The sequence below is a fragment of the Sardina pilchardus genome, chromosome 21 (genome assembly GCF_963854185.1).
Source record: "Sardina pilchardus chromosome 21, fSarPil1.1, whole genome shotgun sequence".
Taxonomy (NCBI): Eukaryota; Metazoa; Chordata; class Actinopteri; order Clupeiformes; family Clupeidae; genus Sardina; species Sardina pilchardus.
Window position 1 is genome coordinate 28,360,926 of NC_085014.1, and position 13,237 is coordinate 28,374,162.

General features: G+C 45.9%; 1 protein-coding gene across 1 annotated transcript in view; it reads right to left on the bottom strand.

The window, feature by feature from the left end:
- kdrl (kinase insert domain receptor like) overlaps positions 1–10,884 on the bottom strand; it is a 45,334-nt gene extending 34,450 nt beyond the window's left edge. Inside the window, exons 1-3 of the mRNA XM_062524373.1 lie at positions 10,321–10,884; positions 2,773–2,866; positions 565–755 (exon numbers count right to left, since the gene is read on the bottom strand). Coding sequence (XP_062380357.1) covers positions 565–755; positions 2,773–2,866; positions 10,321–10,384 — 349 coding nt within the window. The 5' untranslated portion in view covers positions 10,385–10,884. The remainder of the gene's footprint in view (positions 1–564; positions 756–2,772; positions 2,867–10,320) is intronic.
- Between the last annotated feature and the right edge of the window lie 2,353 nt (positions 10,885–13,237).

Below are 13,237 nucleotides of genomic sequence, written 5' to 3' on the forward strand. Positions count from 1 at the left end.
ACTTGTGCTTCTTTTTTTTAAAGCGCCCTAGTCTGCGATTGGGGATAAATGGCTTTTTGGAGCCTCAATGAGGTGTGCAGTGGAGCCGCTCATTAATTTGTGTGGCCCCTCTCCTCTCTCTATCTCTCTTTTTCTCTCTCATTTCTTTCCCTCTCTTTCCCACTCTGTCTTCCCCTGGATGTACTCCAGCTCTGGTATCACATACAAAGACATCAGAATGCCCAATGAGCGTGTCGTTTCTCTGGCTCTTAACATGCCCCCAAAGAGTTTCTTGGCGTCATTTAGCATTAAACTGTACTTTTGGTGTTGGGCCATTTAGAATGTTTCCTGTGAGAGCCTTTAAACAAAGACCTTGTGTAACATACAGATACTAAGGGGATAAGACAACCCCAACAATACGAAAGAAAACAGTGCTTATCAGAACAGAGGTGAAACAAGACCTGATGCAATCACAGAGAAACACAACAAAAGCACGGAGAAAGACGGAGCCAGGAAGCCGACATGCTAAGGTGGCGATGGACTTGTACATTATGCTGCTTAACCATGTGAGGGGTTTTCTCTTACCTTCCACAAAGACATAAATGGACTCGGCGTTCTTGTGGGCACCGCATTTATAATAGCCCGTGTCATTGTATGTGAGGTTGTGTAGGACCAGTCTCTTGCAGTGCGGCTTGCTGGGGGAGCAGTCCTCCACACGGACTCCTTCAGAGTGCAGGCCTCTGCCGGGGAGGCTCCAGTTCAGCTTCCGCTGGCCCCTGCAGGAGACAATTCAATACAATTCAGTGGTGCTAACGACTTGCACAGCTCACAATGAACAGCTAAGGCCGCTAAAATAGAATGAGCAAAGGGTCTTTGATGACAGTTGTGATACACATACAAACCAAAAGTGATCATGTCTAGTGTATTTCACCTCTGAGATACCTGCACCCTTCCATTGTGCTACCCCAAAACAGCAGATGATACAGCTGATCTTCAACAGTAACGGCATGGTCAGTTTTAGTTGTGGCCCTTGATATGAACCTTTACATGGATCTCGAATTCATCTCTTTTTTTAGTCTCCTTCTCATGCACACATCTGCGCACAAGCACATCTCTTTTCTCTCAGTTTGAATCAGCATTGAAAGGCTGTTGCTATTTTGTCTGGTGTTTCACATGCTAAAAAAAGATGCCTCGTAGTATGACTGGATCCAAACTGACAGAAGTGAGACTGCTGATTTGACAAAACATGCAACATCACTTGCAAAGAAATTCTCAGAAGTAATTTCACTTGGAAGAACATAGCGTACCAAGAATAGGACCAACGCAACGCCTTTCAACAAATATAAACAGATAGAAGTATCATACAGGAGACCAAAAAAGACCTTGACACCACTTCTCCATCTGTTACTGTCACTGATCAGAACTCAGGATGGAGTGGTCCTGTACTCTCTTCAAAGACACATCTCAGCGGGAACTCTCTGTGATATGAGAACTTCTCATAAAATGGCAGAAACACTTGTGGTTGTGGTTCATGGAGAGCGTTATTGTACAAGTGCCACATAATTTATTCTTATGGCAGCCCGAGATGACGAGCCACCCACCCACGCTACCACAGCATCCCGGCAGCCTTCTAGCATTCTGTTTATTTTTAAGTGTTTGAAGGCAGCTTTGTTAATCTAACGACATCAGATAACTGCGGCTTTCACATGGGAAACAAGACTCGTCTGGGGTGATGTGTTCGCATAGCGCACATTTCCAAACAACGGCCTGCTTTCGGGGTCCCGTGAACAAGATCCCAGAGGAACTTCAAACATGTCTCGCATTCCGACATCTCGGCCTCTCAGCCCAGTGGGTCACGCAACTCCAAACTCTCCTCACGGCCCGGGAACGCACGCGGCACCAGCGCAATGCAGCGTTCGGCAGCGTCCAGCGAGTGCATGGCCTTGTAGGGAAGCGTTGCATTAGATAAAGTCCACTGGGGTTAGCATTCCTAGCGTGGCTGCAGAATGATGCAAAGCCCTCTCGATACTGGATGAATGTGTATGTTTCCCTCGGTGGTCCACCCCTCACCTCACCTTTCAGTCATTGGAACTGGCTGATGAATTGGGGGACCACACCGAATCTGGGGCCGGCTGCTGTCACTGGCTCTTTGTGGCCTAATGAGCTTATGGGCTCCGTAAAGCCCCATTTGTCTGCGTGAGCAACAGGCACGTCCGTCTCTATCGCGGCAGCATCCCGGGCCTGGTGTTATTGTAAGGGCCCAGATAAGTGGGAGAGCGGAGAGTAATTGCTGCCCTGATAGCGTAATGGTGCCGCTCCAACCTGCCACGGAGATGATCCGCCAGTCCAGCATCTCTCGGGGAGGGAGCGTGTCGTTTGGTTGGGAGAGCAGCCAGCCAGCGCAGTGATTCACGAGTGCAATGAATCAGCACTAAGACTTCCATGAGAACTGGAGTGGGAACTGGAGATGTGCCGTCACTGCAGATGTTGACGGTAATGGTGATTATATAAAAGACCCCAAAAAGTTGCAAGTAATAAAAATAATGGTGTTTACTCATTTTCTCATCCACACTTACATCTGTACTGTGTATGTGTTTATGTGTGTGTGTGTGTGTGTGTGTGTGTGTGTGTGTGTGTGTGTGTGTGTGTGTGTGTGTGTGCGTGCGTGTGTGCGTGTATGAGCGAGTATGTATAGTGACTGCATTTGTGAGTACACCTGCGTGAGTGTGCTTGTTTGGCCGAGTGTGTGGGATGCTGAGTTGGTGTACACACAGGTGTGTGTGGCGTGGGTACCTGCAGATGAGCGTAAGGGAGTCTCCCACATGATGCACGTGCCGATGGTCTCCCGAGCGCAGATGCAGATTCTCCCGCGCCCCCTCCACCAGCCCTGCGGAGAACAATGGAAAGTGCAGTCAGATACGGGCACCGGCATAGACACCCCCTCTCCCCCTCTCCCCCATCTCCCCAAACATGGCCACCAGCAGGCATGCCAGCGCAGCGCCCCTCCACACAGCCTCCATTCAACACAGTGCAGCGCTCGGCCTACTGGGCTTACTAGGCCCCTCCATCTGTTGTGTAAAGCGTGCACACTTGCATGTTCCCACACAGCCATTCATTAAGAGCACTTGGCAGGAAGCTCAAAGCAGTGAGGCTGGACACAAGTCCAGAAGCACAGAAGCACAGGACATGAAAACTGTCCTCCGTGATGAAAACAACACACAACACTGACGGGCAGTGATGTCTTGTAAAGCTGAAGCCAACATCAGAGGTCTAAGCCCTGTGCTTATTTGTGCTGCTAAAAGGCACCTGTGAAATAACAGTGGATGTGTGTCCAGCCCAATGAGGCAGCAGCCCCCCCCCCCCCACCCCCACCCCCCATATGGGTCCAGTCAGAGCTCATTCCGCTATGGTTCTGGTCTCATTCTGAAGCTTATGCAAGTGCCTTTCCGCTCCCATGTGGAGAGGTGTGATCCAGCTCAGTCCAGTCTTTGCTGTGTAGACTGGTGGCAGGAATGTGTGTGTTTGCGTGTGGCTGAGTACGTGCGCTGTGTGTGTGTGTGTGTGTGTGTGTGTGTGTGTGTGTGTGTGTGTGTGTGTGTGTGATGTGTGTGTAAGGAGGCCAGGGGTGCAGCTGTGCCCCTGCACCAGAGAGGTCACCTCTGTCTACACATGTGTGGTCAAAAGCGGGGAGAACTGGGCAGACCCAGATGAGCCCCAACATGTCCTCCAGCACTTCCTCCAGATCAATCAGTCAATCTAAGCTCCAAGGGCCCCTCTCTTCAGGTCACTTATGTAACGCCGCACTCTTTGTTTTGGCTAATCCTCCACTTTATCCACCATTGACCTTGCTGAGCCATTATCTGCTATTATTACTCTGTTGTGCTGAGGCCCAAACATTGTTGGGCAGGAGAATCTGTGTACTGGACAGCTGTTCCAGCTGTTGAAAGGGACAACCAGTGGCACTCGGCAGAGGAAGCGCTGTTGCCCCCCCCCCCCCCCCCTCGCCCAGGCGGCGTGACAGTCATCTCATAAGTGATTTCCTTCTTTTCACTCTTGTCCCATGTCGACTTGTGTAGCTACTCGCTTTGTGTGGGCTGGTTGTTGTGTTGCCAGGCAAATGAGTTTATTACAATTTGGCTATTTCAAGTGGGGTGTCCGTAGGGAATGGAACAGCAGAGGAAGACAATGAGATTACACATAGTTCATTTCCACTCTGGCAACACCCCACACCCACAACATCATTTCATGCACTGACACGGTCTCACACTTCTTTTCTCTCTCTCCCTTCCTCTTCTCTTTTCTCTCATCTCCCATCTATCCAACCCTCTCCCTTTCTCTCTCCGTCTCTCTCACACAGACACACACACACACACACACACACACACACACACACACACGCAGACGCACATGCACACACACACATACACACACACACACATTCCACAGAATTATACAGTATTGTATCATAGAGCCACAGCTGTACTCGGAGAATGAATAATGCCAACACTTGCACTTTACACCAGCTTCCTGTACATTCTTGTATCATTGTTAAAGTGTACAAGGTTGTCCAGGGGAGCAGATGCTGTTACAGCTCTGCATTGTATGGGCAGTTTTGGGCACCCCTTCATAGAATGTTGGCTTATGTTTTCTACATCTAATTTGTTCTCAGAGAATCCCATTTAGAAGTGCCTAAATGATTAGATAGATTTCAGTAGAATAAGTAAGCATCTGACAGGATGTAAACATGTTTTCTGTCATGAAGTCAGTTTGTGATTTTGTAAACGACACTGCAGGAATACAGACCAAGAGTGGTATACCATGCCATGACACCTGATTTCTAGAGGTAGAGCCATTTGAACAAAACCTAGTGCCTGGGATAGCGTCTCTCCCTACCACACTGTGGCAAATATGTCTTCTTCTCTGTTTCCCCATTCCCCTCTTGTTCCCTCACTTTGTTTCTCCCTCAGTGTCACGCGAGCCTGCCAGCTCCACACACACACACACACACACACACACGAGGGTGATGGGAACACGGGCCGAGATACAGCGCGCTCTCACAGCTGGCCGCTTCAGCCGGGGCCCCCAGCAGTCCACTTTAAAAGAGCCTCCTCTCTCGTAAACACCCCCAGCCTCTGTCTCTCTGACCCCCGCGTGCCCACCCCCGCTCCCCCGCGCCACCTCCCGCCCCTGCGCTGAGCGACTGCCCACTGCTGACCTGCGCCAGCCGCTGTTCTTCTGCTCCAACAGCTGTGCGCGGCATTCTTCCCGCCGAACGGCCGAGAAATGCCAGAAATGTGCTGTTCAGAGAGGCGCCGAACCTGCTTCTCATTAAGGGCCCTTCAAACAAAAGGACGAGCGTGGAGGAGCACGCTGCCCTGCGTGGGTTGCCATATTTAGCCTGAGCCCGTGCCAAGCCCCAGCACACACTTAGATGGTGCGCATCAAGCCACTCTCTAGGACTGAGAAACGGCCGGGGAATGGACCATCATGGCCATTGCTGCCCACACACACTTCCGGCTGAACAAGCTCGCGTCTTGAACCCTCTCTGGATCCATCTAACATTTGTTCGTGGTAAGAGACAGACAAATAGAAATTTAAACAGTGACTTTACACCCCTCTGCTTCCTATAGCATGCAGGAATTCTAGCTAAACAGACGTCAGTCTTCTCCCTTCATGGTTTCAATTAAGCATGCCATTAGTTTCGACTTGTGACCAAAAGGGGCTTTTTTAATAAGAACTATAAATAGGCATCTCTGTGTCATGCACAGCACTTGAGTAATTGAGCAGCTATCTTGTGGTCTGTGCCGTGTCACTGGCCCCCTGGGCCCCACACAAACTTGCTGAGGTCAGGACATGTCCTGCGGTGAGGAGGCTCTGACGACGCCCATGTGCCGTACTACGGACCCGCAGGCCGCTGTTGTGCAACCTCCCACCACAACAGGGTGTTGAGCGCAGTGCATTACGGCTGTATGTTTCAGATTCCCGAGGAAATCCCCGCTCACAACCCCCCACCAGTGCCCGAGCATAATGCGCGGAATTCCCTCATCTGGTGAGAACAGTCATCTACTGGACTGCCCGTGCTTCCTGAAAGACAGGCACGGCGCACTGTACCAGTAAGATGGTCTCTGGAGGGAGGGGCGGGCAGAGGGGGAAAGCAACGCATCTTTTTCAGACTTACTCACGTAACCTTGGCGCTCCGAATCAACCAGGATGCTATGACTCAGATTCAAAGAACAAAAGGATTGACAAAGCATTTTATGTTGTTTATATAAAGGAAAGGACAAAAAGAATGGCAGCGGTGAGTAAAACAGTAGGCTCTATTACCAGTCCTTCATCTTGGTTATAATGCACTTCCTGTCTGGTGACTGAACAGCTAAGTTGAACTTGGCCTTGCCAGTTGAATTGCCTATTCCCATCGCTTCCTCTACTGGAATTCTGAATTGTCTTACTGCAAGGTCATTTCAACGGCAGCTATTCTTCTCTTTGCATAGCCACCCCAGGGTATTTAATTCTACATTCACTGTTGGTGGTCTACAGAAGCAATCGCTGACTAATTTGCTATCTCATCCAGCTCTGGTTTACGTTTGGAACACTTCCATTCATCACTGTGCAGACATGTGCCGTTTTCATACTTCATGGTGAGTTGTTTTCGGACCTATAGGCCTACACAGCCCAGACAACAAATCCACATGGAACAGCAGAAGGCACCTGGCAGATTTATAACCAAGAGATTCAAACTTTAACAAAGAGTGGAGACCACCTGCCAAAATACGGGCTGCTGCTACTGGTCCAAGTGTGCATAATGCTTTCTCAAGCACTGGAATACGCTCTTGTTCCAGTGTCCTCCAGAAAACGCTGTCTTTGCCAACAGTTAGGTTAAGACAACAGTTGGAGGGAATTAACATTTTATTAGTCCAGAGGCTGATTTTTGGAGAATGACAGAAAATGTTCCCCCTTTTGCCCCCAACAAAATCTGATATACAGCAACATCTGGTCCAAATGGGTGGCCAAAGACAGTTCTATCAGTTATATCATTTAAGGATAAAAGAATGTGGAGAATGTGAGAAATAATGAGAATATCCTCCATAAAACCAGAAGAATCCCATAAGCCGTGACAATATACACTAAAGCCCGGTGGCTCAAGGTCACCACTGAACTCACATATGTTGAGAGATGCACCTTGAAATTGCAATATGACACAGGATAAAGAACCACTTATGTCAGGCTTATAACAAGAGCCACATCTAAAGGAAGAGGAAACAGTCATCATCCCTACCAAACCTCTTAAAACAGTCCCAATAAAACAGAGTGAAAAACAGTTATTAACAAGTAAGCTGTCCCAGCATCTTCCAGTGGGACCCCTCAATCCAAGAAGTTGTCAAGCACTATAGATGCAAGACAGATGAGAGATCTGCCAACAGCAACAGTCTCGGCCATATTTCACCAAAGGAAAACAGAGCCGCGGTGCTGGCAGGACTCACCATGACGGCGAGGCCCCGGGGCCTGCGTACGGTCGGCACGTACGACCCGCCACCCCACTGAGGGATGGGCTCCCCCTGCACTTGGCTGACCTCCCTCTGCCTATCGCTTCCCAGCCCCAGCCAGTTCCCTTAAAGTCAGCGTGGCTTAAAGCCTCACCCCCACCAGGGAGCCGCTAACACACCGCACAGGTCCACGGAGCAAAAGTCCAACCGCGCGGTTGTGGCTCGAGGTGATTGAAACGGAATCCAAGGACAAGGTGAAGGTGAAGTCAGCCATATGCGTATTTATAGTGAGGAAGAGTAATATAACACTGCACTACCTGAAGCTGAAGCTGAAGGTGGAGGTGGAGGTGGAGGTGGAGGTGGAGGTGGAGGAGCACCCAGGCAATCTGAGAAACTGAGCACGGCTCAGTACACGTTTAGATTAGGCTACAGAATACATTATACAATGTTCACAGTGCTAAGCTATAAATGCTACATGGAAATTGTCATGAGCCACGGATACCACATTGCATTCTTTACACTCGATTATGCATATGATGTGTCCACACTGCTCTTTCTGCTCTCTGAGTTCATACATGTCAGACAAGGATACGTTCAGAGATAAATAGACACATTCCAAGGAAAATGCATTTGTTCACTCTTTCAAGTCACACTTGGGCTCCTATCTTCTTACATTCATTTATCCAACCCTTCAAGCACAACCTAGCAGGAACCTTGCTGTTCTCTTTTCATATGCAACACCGTGATAAACTGGTTAAACATGCCGAGCTGGCAGCAGGAGTGCTGCTCTATGACCTGGGATTCACTACATCATTGCCAAAAACCTGAAACCTCACAACGTGTTTATACCTGACAAATAACTCACCTTTTGACCTCAAATGTGAAGAAATGTGAAATGATTAAATTTGGCCACCAACAGACATTTTTTTGCTGTCATCATTGTTGCTCCTGGCTTTAAAGAATGGAATGGAATGGAATGGAAGACCTGCCCAACTAATCACTATGAAGTCTGTGTCATTCTGCTTCAACTAGACCTCATGATCTTCTGTTCATTAGCAGAGTTCAGGTTATCTTTCATGAGGATTGATGACATGCCGGGAAAATACCCACAGAACCACAGATCATAAATAATAATGGTGCTGAATCATTCTGCAGTTTTGTATAAATATATTTATGCAACTTTATGACAAGGGAAAAAATTGTGAGATTGTGAGAACAACTGCTATAAACACAACACACACAAAGCAATAAGTCCACTAATTAAAACTAACCTGATGCACAGGCCACACGCTCATACTTTTTTGAAAGCACTCTCTGTGACGGTTATGAGAATGAAAGCACTTAATCTCACTTGTAATCTCGTATTTCAATAATCTGAAGTATATGGAATGTAAATATTAATTGTCAGACTCCCTGCCTGGCAATCAAAGCCCTTCCCTGCTGCTTAACCCAAGGCTCCCTATTAATGGCTAATGGCTCTACCATACAACTCTTGCCATTTTGAACACAATGGCCTCCCTTTCCTCTCCGCCATTGTCTTGAGGTGGGGACTGTAGACTGACACACATTTCAAGTTGACTGTGGGGCCAAGAAGCCCGGAGAAGGAATCTTTACACAGGTAGCGTGTCACGTTCCTGTGACCTCTACCGGCCAGAACAATTCCAGGGTGCCTTCTGCCCTCCGTCCACTTCCTCCCACTGTCTTTCCCACGCTCTGCCTGCACCAAGTGAAGGAAACCTACTTGGAAACACTGGAGACAAAGCTTCAAGACTGGACAGGCCATCGTGGTGATGGTGGTGGTGGTGGTGGGGGGTGTTTCCTCTGTTTGGATCTGACTGGGGCTGATGTTTATTTGGCCAAGGAAAGGAAGACATATATCTGTGGTGTGCACAAGGCACAGCACAATGCCGAGACACATCCACCTTTTCTACACCATCTTGTTTTGCACAGACATCCCGCTGATTGTGCGCAAGAGACAACAATTTACTTTCTCTTCAATTCAGTTACACACACGCATTCTCTCTTCATGATGTAGGAAAACCAGTCACAGCAAATACGTTAGTGATAACAGCTGTATAATAAATATTTTCTACTGGTGGTGAAAACAATTGTCCAGTTATCAGATTCAAATAAAGTTCTCACAAAGAGCAAATGTGTCAACTTCATCACTTGCTTTAGATGGAATCCGAGAGCTAATTGTGTCTCAAAGCAACGCATCAATAATTATAATAAGCTGCCAGGATTTCAAAAATATTCACTATTTTTAAACGGTTTATCAGTACATTCTAAAGCATTTGATCAAGCCATTCTACAACACATTCATTTTAAGAGCGAACCTTTGAGACAGAACTGCAAGGTGCCGCAGGGCAGATAAAGCGCCGAGGCATCGCGAACAGAACTAATTGTCAGGTGTTCCTTTGATATATAACTCAAGTTATCGTAAAAGAATGGTATACCAAAAAGTGCATCACCGCACCATAACAGTCCATCAGACCGTAGGCTATTAAATAACAGGCAAGACAATAACAATCGAACAGAATTTGCATCAACGCACTGCCACAAATGGTGAATGGAATGAGATGAGGCAAATTATGAAATAGAAAATTACTAAAACAGGCTAAATGGACACACATATCCAAACCTATCCAATGTCATCCAAACATCCCCTGTGATAAAATAACCTATGCCATCACGGTAGGCTACATCCAGGTATGCCTGAATTCGCTCAGTGAACGCAGGCTATTAAAAAGACCAAAAAAATATCACATACTGTAACCAAACGCAACCAACATAAGACACATTTATAGTTCGTTTTACCTACAATAAAAAGGCTTCCACTTACATAATTGACACTTACCAGTAAGGGACATTAAAAAGGGAAAAAGAACGAATGACAGTTTGGTACAGCCGATGGGGGTCATTCTGACGGCTCCGAGAATCTCTCCAATAAACTCCAAAGTGCAGCCCAACAAAGCCAGTTGTTCAGCCAAGATAGTGATAGTCTATATTCCGCTATCGCTAATAAGTTCCTTCTTTGCTGAGTAGACAAAACGTTGATTTCCCCCTTTCTTCCTTATAAATGAAAGCAATTGTACTCAAACTCAGCAACCGACTGTGCACTCCATGACGCAGGGAAGAGTCACTTCTAAAATCTGTGCCTTCCTTGGATTCGGCGAATTCTCCAATAGCGACAACTGAATTGCGCCGGTCCCCCAGGCAGGTGCTGCCTCCCCGGGACTGGGCGAGAGGAATTTTAACAAGAGCCTCTCCAACAGCTCTGGATTACAGCGTGTTGTTGTTCTTCGTGTTGTTAAATCAAAAGTGCGAAGACTCCTTCATTTTAAAACCTGTAGCATTTGGGAAATGTCTCATTCAGTGCTTGGGCTATTCACTCAGTGGACCACTGTAACAGGAAATTCTGAGTCTGTTCGACTGCCTCCTCTATGTGCGCTCTTGGCACCCCATCCACTTTATAGTGGAAAGGGAAGGACGCAACGTCACTTGCAAGGCCCTTGCGCATTCACATGCTATTAGGCTATACAGAACTAAACTTGATGTTCAAATATAATGTTAGGGGTTCATTTGACATCTCATATTTGTATACTATTCTATGCCATTAATCAGAATATCTTTTTAACAGGTTATGATTTTTTCCATTGTTTTGGATTGTTCTAATCTATTTAAACCTGTTCAATAGGCTAAGTTTGAATACTAGTTCCAACAATGCTTAAAAAACTGGGTCAAAACAGTGTCCTTTCTGAGTGCTAAAACAATACCTCAAGTCCTCTGAATATATCTCCAATGGACAACTAAAAATATCGAAAGGTAAAGACTCGAGGGTAAACAAGCATTGTACGAGCTTACGTGCAGATACCTGAGCAGATACCTAGGGTAAATATTTACTCTTTTTATTTTTAACAGAGGAAACAGGATGCACAACAGTTTTATATCAAGACAAACAATCTCCAGAGAGTTTGCTGCCCCCTGGAACATCCCATGAAGTGCGGATGTGCAATAGACTATGCCTTTCTCATCATATGCCTCCTTGTACAATGGAAGACTTTTTCACACTTGATTACTCTCATCCACATACATCTGCTGCTGCTACAGTATGTCACCACATCTGTCTGTCTGATGGAGCCTATATAACCACTGTGTAGTCCCCTGACTGGGGGAAAATTGATAAATGTCTCCTATAGCTGAAATGTAAAGGGCACGACACTTCCCTTTCAGTGGGAACATGATATGAAACACACAGGGCCATGATTAAACAATGGCACAACACAGATGTATGTTCCAGTTACTTATTTAGGTACTGACTTGGTTTTTGACAATTTTTCCAATGTTTTTATTTTTTCAATAACACCCTATAGTTAGATTTATTTGCAAATGTATGTGATCGTACACTTTCAGAAATGTCAGCATGTCAAAGGTTTTGTAACAAAATACATTTTCACTTACATTTTACAAATTCACATTTGGGTTATTCTCTCAAGATTTCTATTCATGTCAGTTTATGTTTAGACTGTCTTACAACAGGGATTACTTTGACAATCTTTCATAAATCAGCCCACAGAGGTCATAGAAGACTCATATTTGCAGGGGACTGTATATATTGCTGTTAAAAACTCATTAAGAGGAGCGATCGCACAGGGGCAATGAGCTGAGACATGCAGAAGCACAGATTTGGAAGCATATGACTTTTTCCACAGAGGCATCAATTGCAGTTTAGAAATACAATAACAACTTCTGCTATCTGCTGCACAGATTTACCCTATTAAACAGAGAGATGGGGGAGGGGGGTTTGAATGGATCAAAACTGCTTGTGAATCAAAATCTGCTGGCAAAACAGCATTAAATATCCCTTATAAGTTTTAATTTGTGCCCACTGCAAGGCTGTGGAGCTCAGCCCTCTCCCTATGGGCCAGGAGGGCAGCTAGATAAGACTCGGGACAGAACAATTGCTGGAAGCTGAAGACCGTACGGAGTGGACTTTTAAGACGTTTTATTTTTGAATCTGCTGTTCAGAACACAATGAGAGGGTTCAGGCGCTTCTGTATGCACAGCTTGATTTCTTTCTTTTGGCTGAAGAATAAAATCCTTGTTATAAAAATGATGCTCATCTATAAAACAAACACTTTCACCAAGGAGAGCAATAAATGTCTCTAATGTCTGTGTAAATTATATTGCTCTGAGAAACAGCACTTGTAGTCCACTCTATTTAGTCTGTAAAAGAGACCGTTTACCTGTTTACTCTGGCTATTACTCGTGTAATGTGCAGAACTATAGGCTTTATTGCTGCTTAGTGTCCTGAAAATATTGCATTGGCAGTGAGGATAGTAGTCATTCAAAGTGGCGAAACAATGTCCTTTCCAAACAGCAATTGTGGTGGAAGAGGACAAATTAATTTGATTCAATATTTTTAAATCCATAGGCCTATGCCTGATCTAAGGCACACAGAAAAATATAGCCCTATGGAATTTTGCAAGCGCCTTCAGAACATGTGATTCATCATAGAGCCAGAGGAAAACCAACAACTTATTTTTTTTTCAACGACTCTATCTGTGTTCAATTGACTTCTAAACACTGAGCAAAAACTGTTAAAGGCCTACTACAAGCACTTCCACGCTGATCTCGATTACTTGCTAATGAGACCATGATTATTTCCAGATCAGAGACGCCACCTCGTGGACATTGAAAAAACAGCAAGTTTTTTTGACTGAATTTGTAAGTTTAGCTATTTTCTCAAATTGTGGGATTAATATTATTTATTC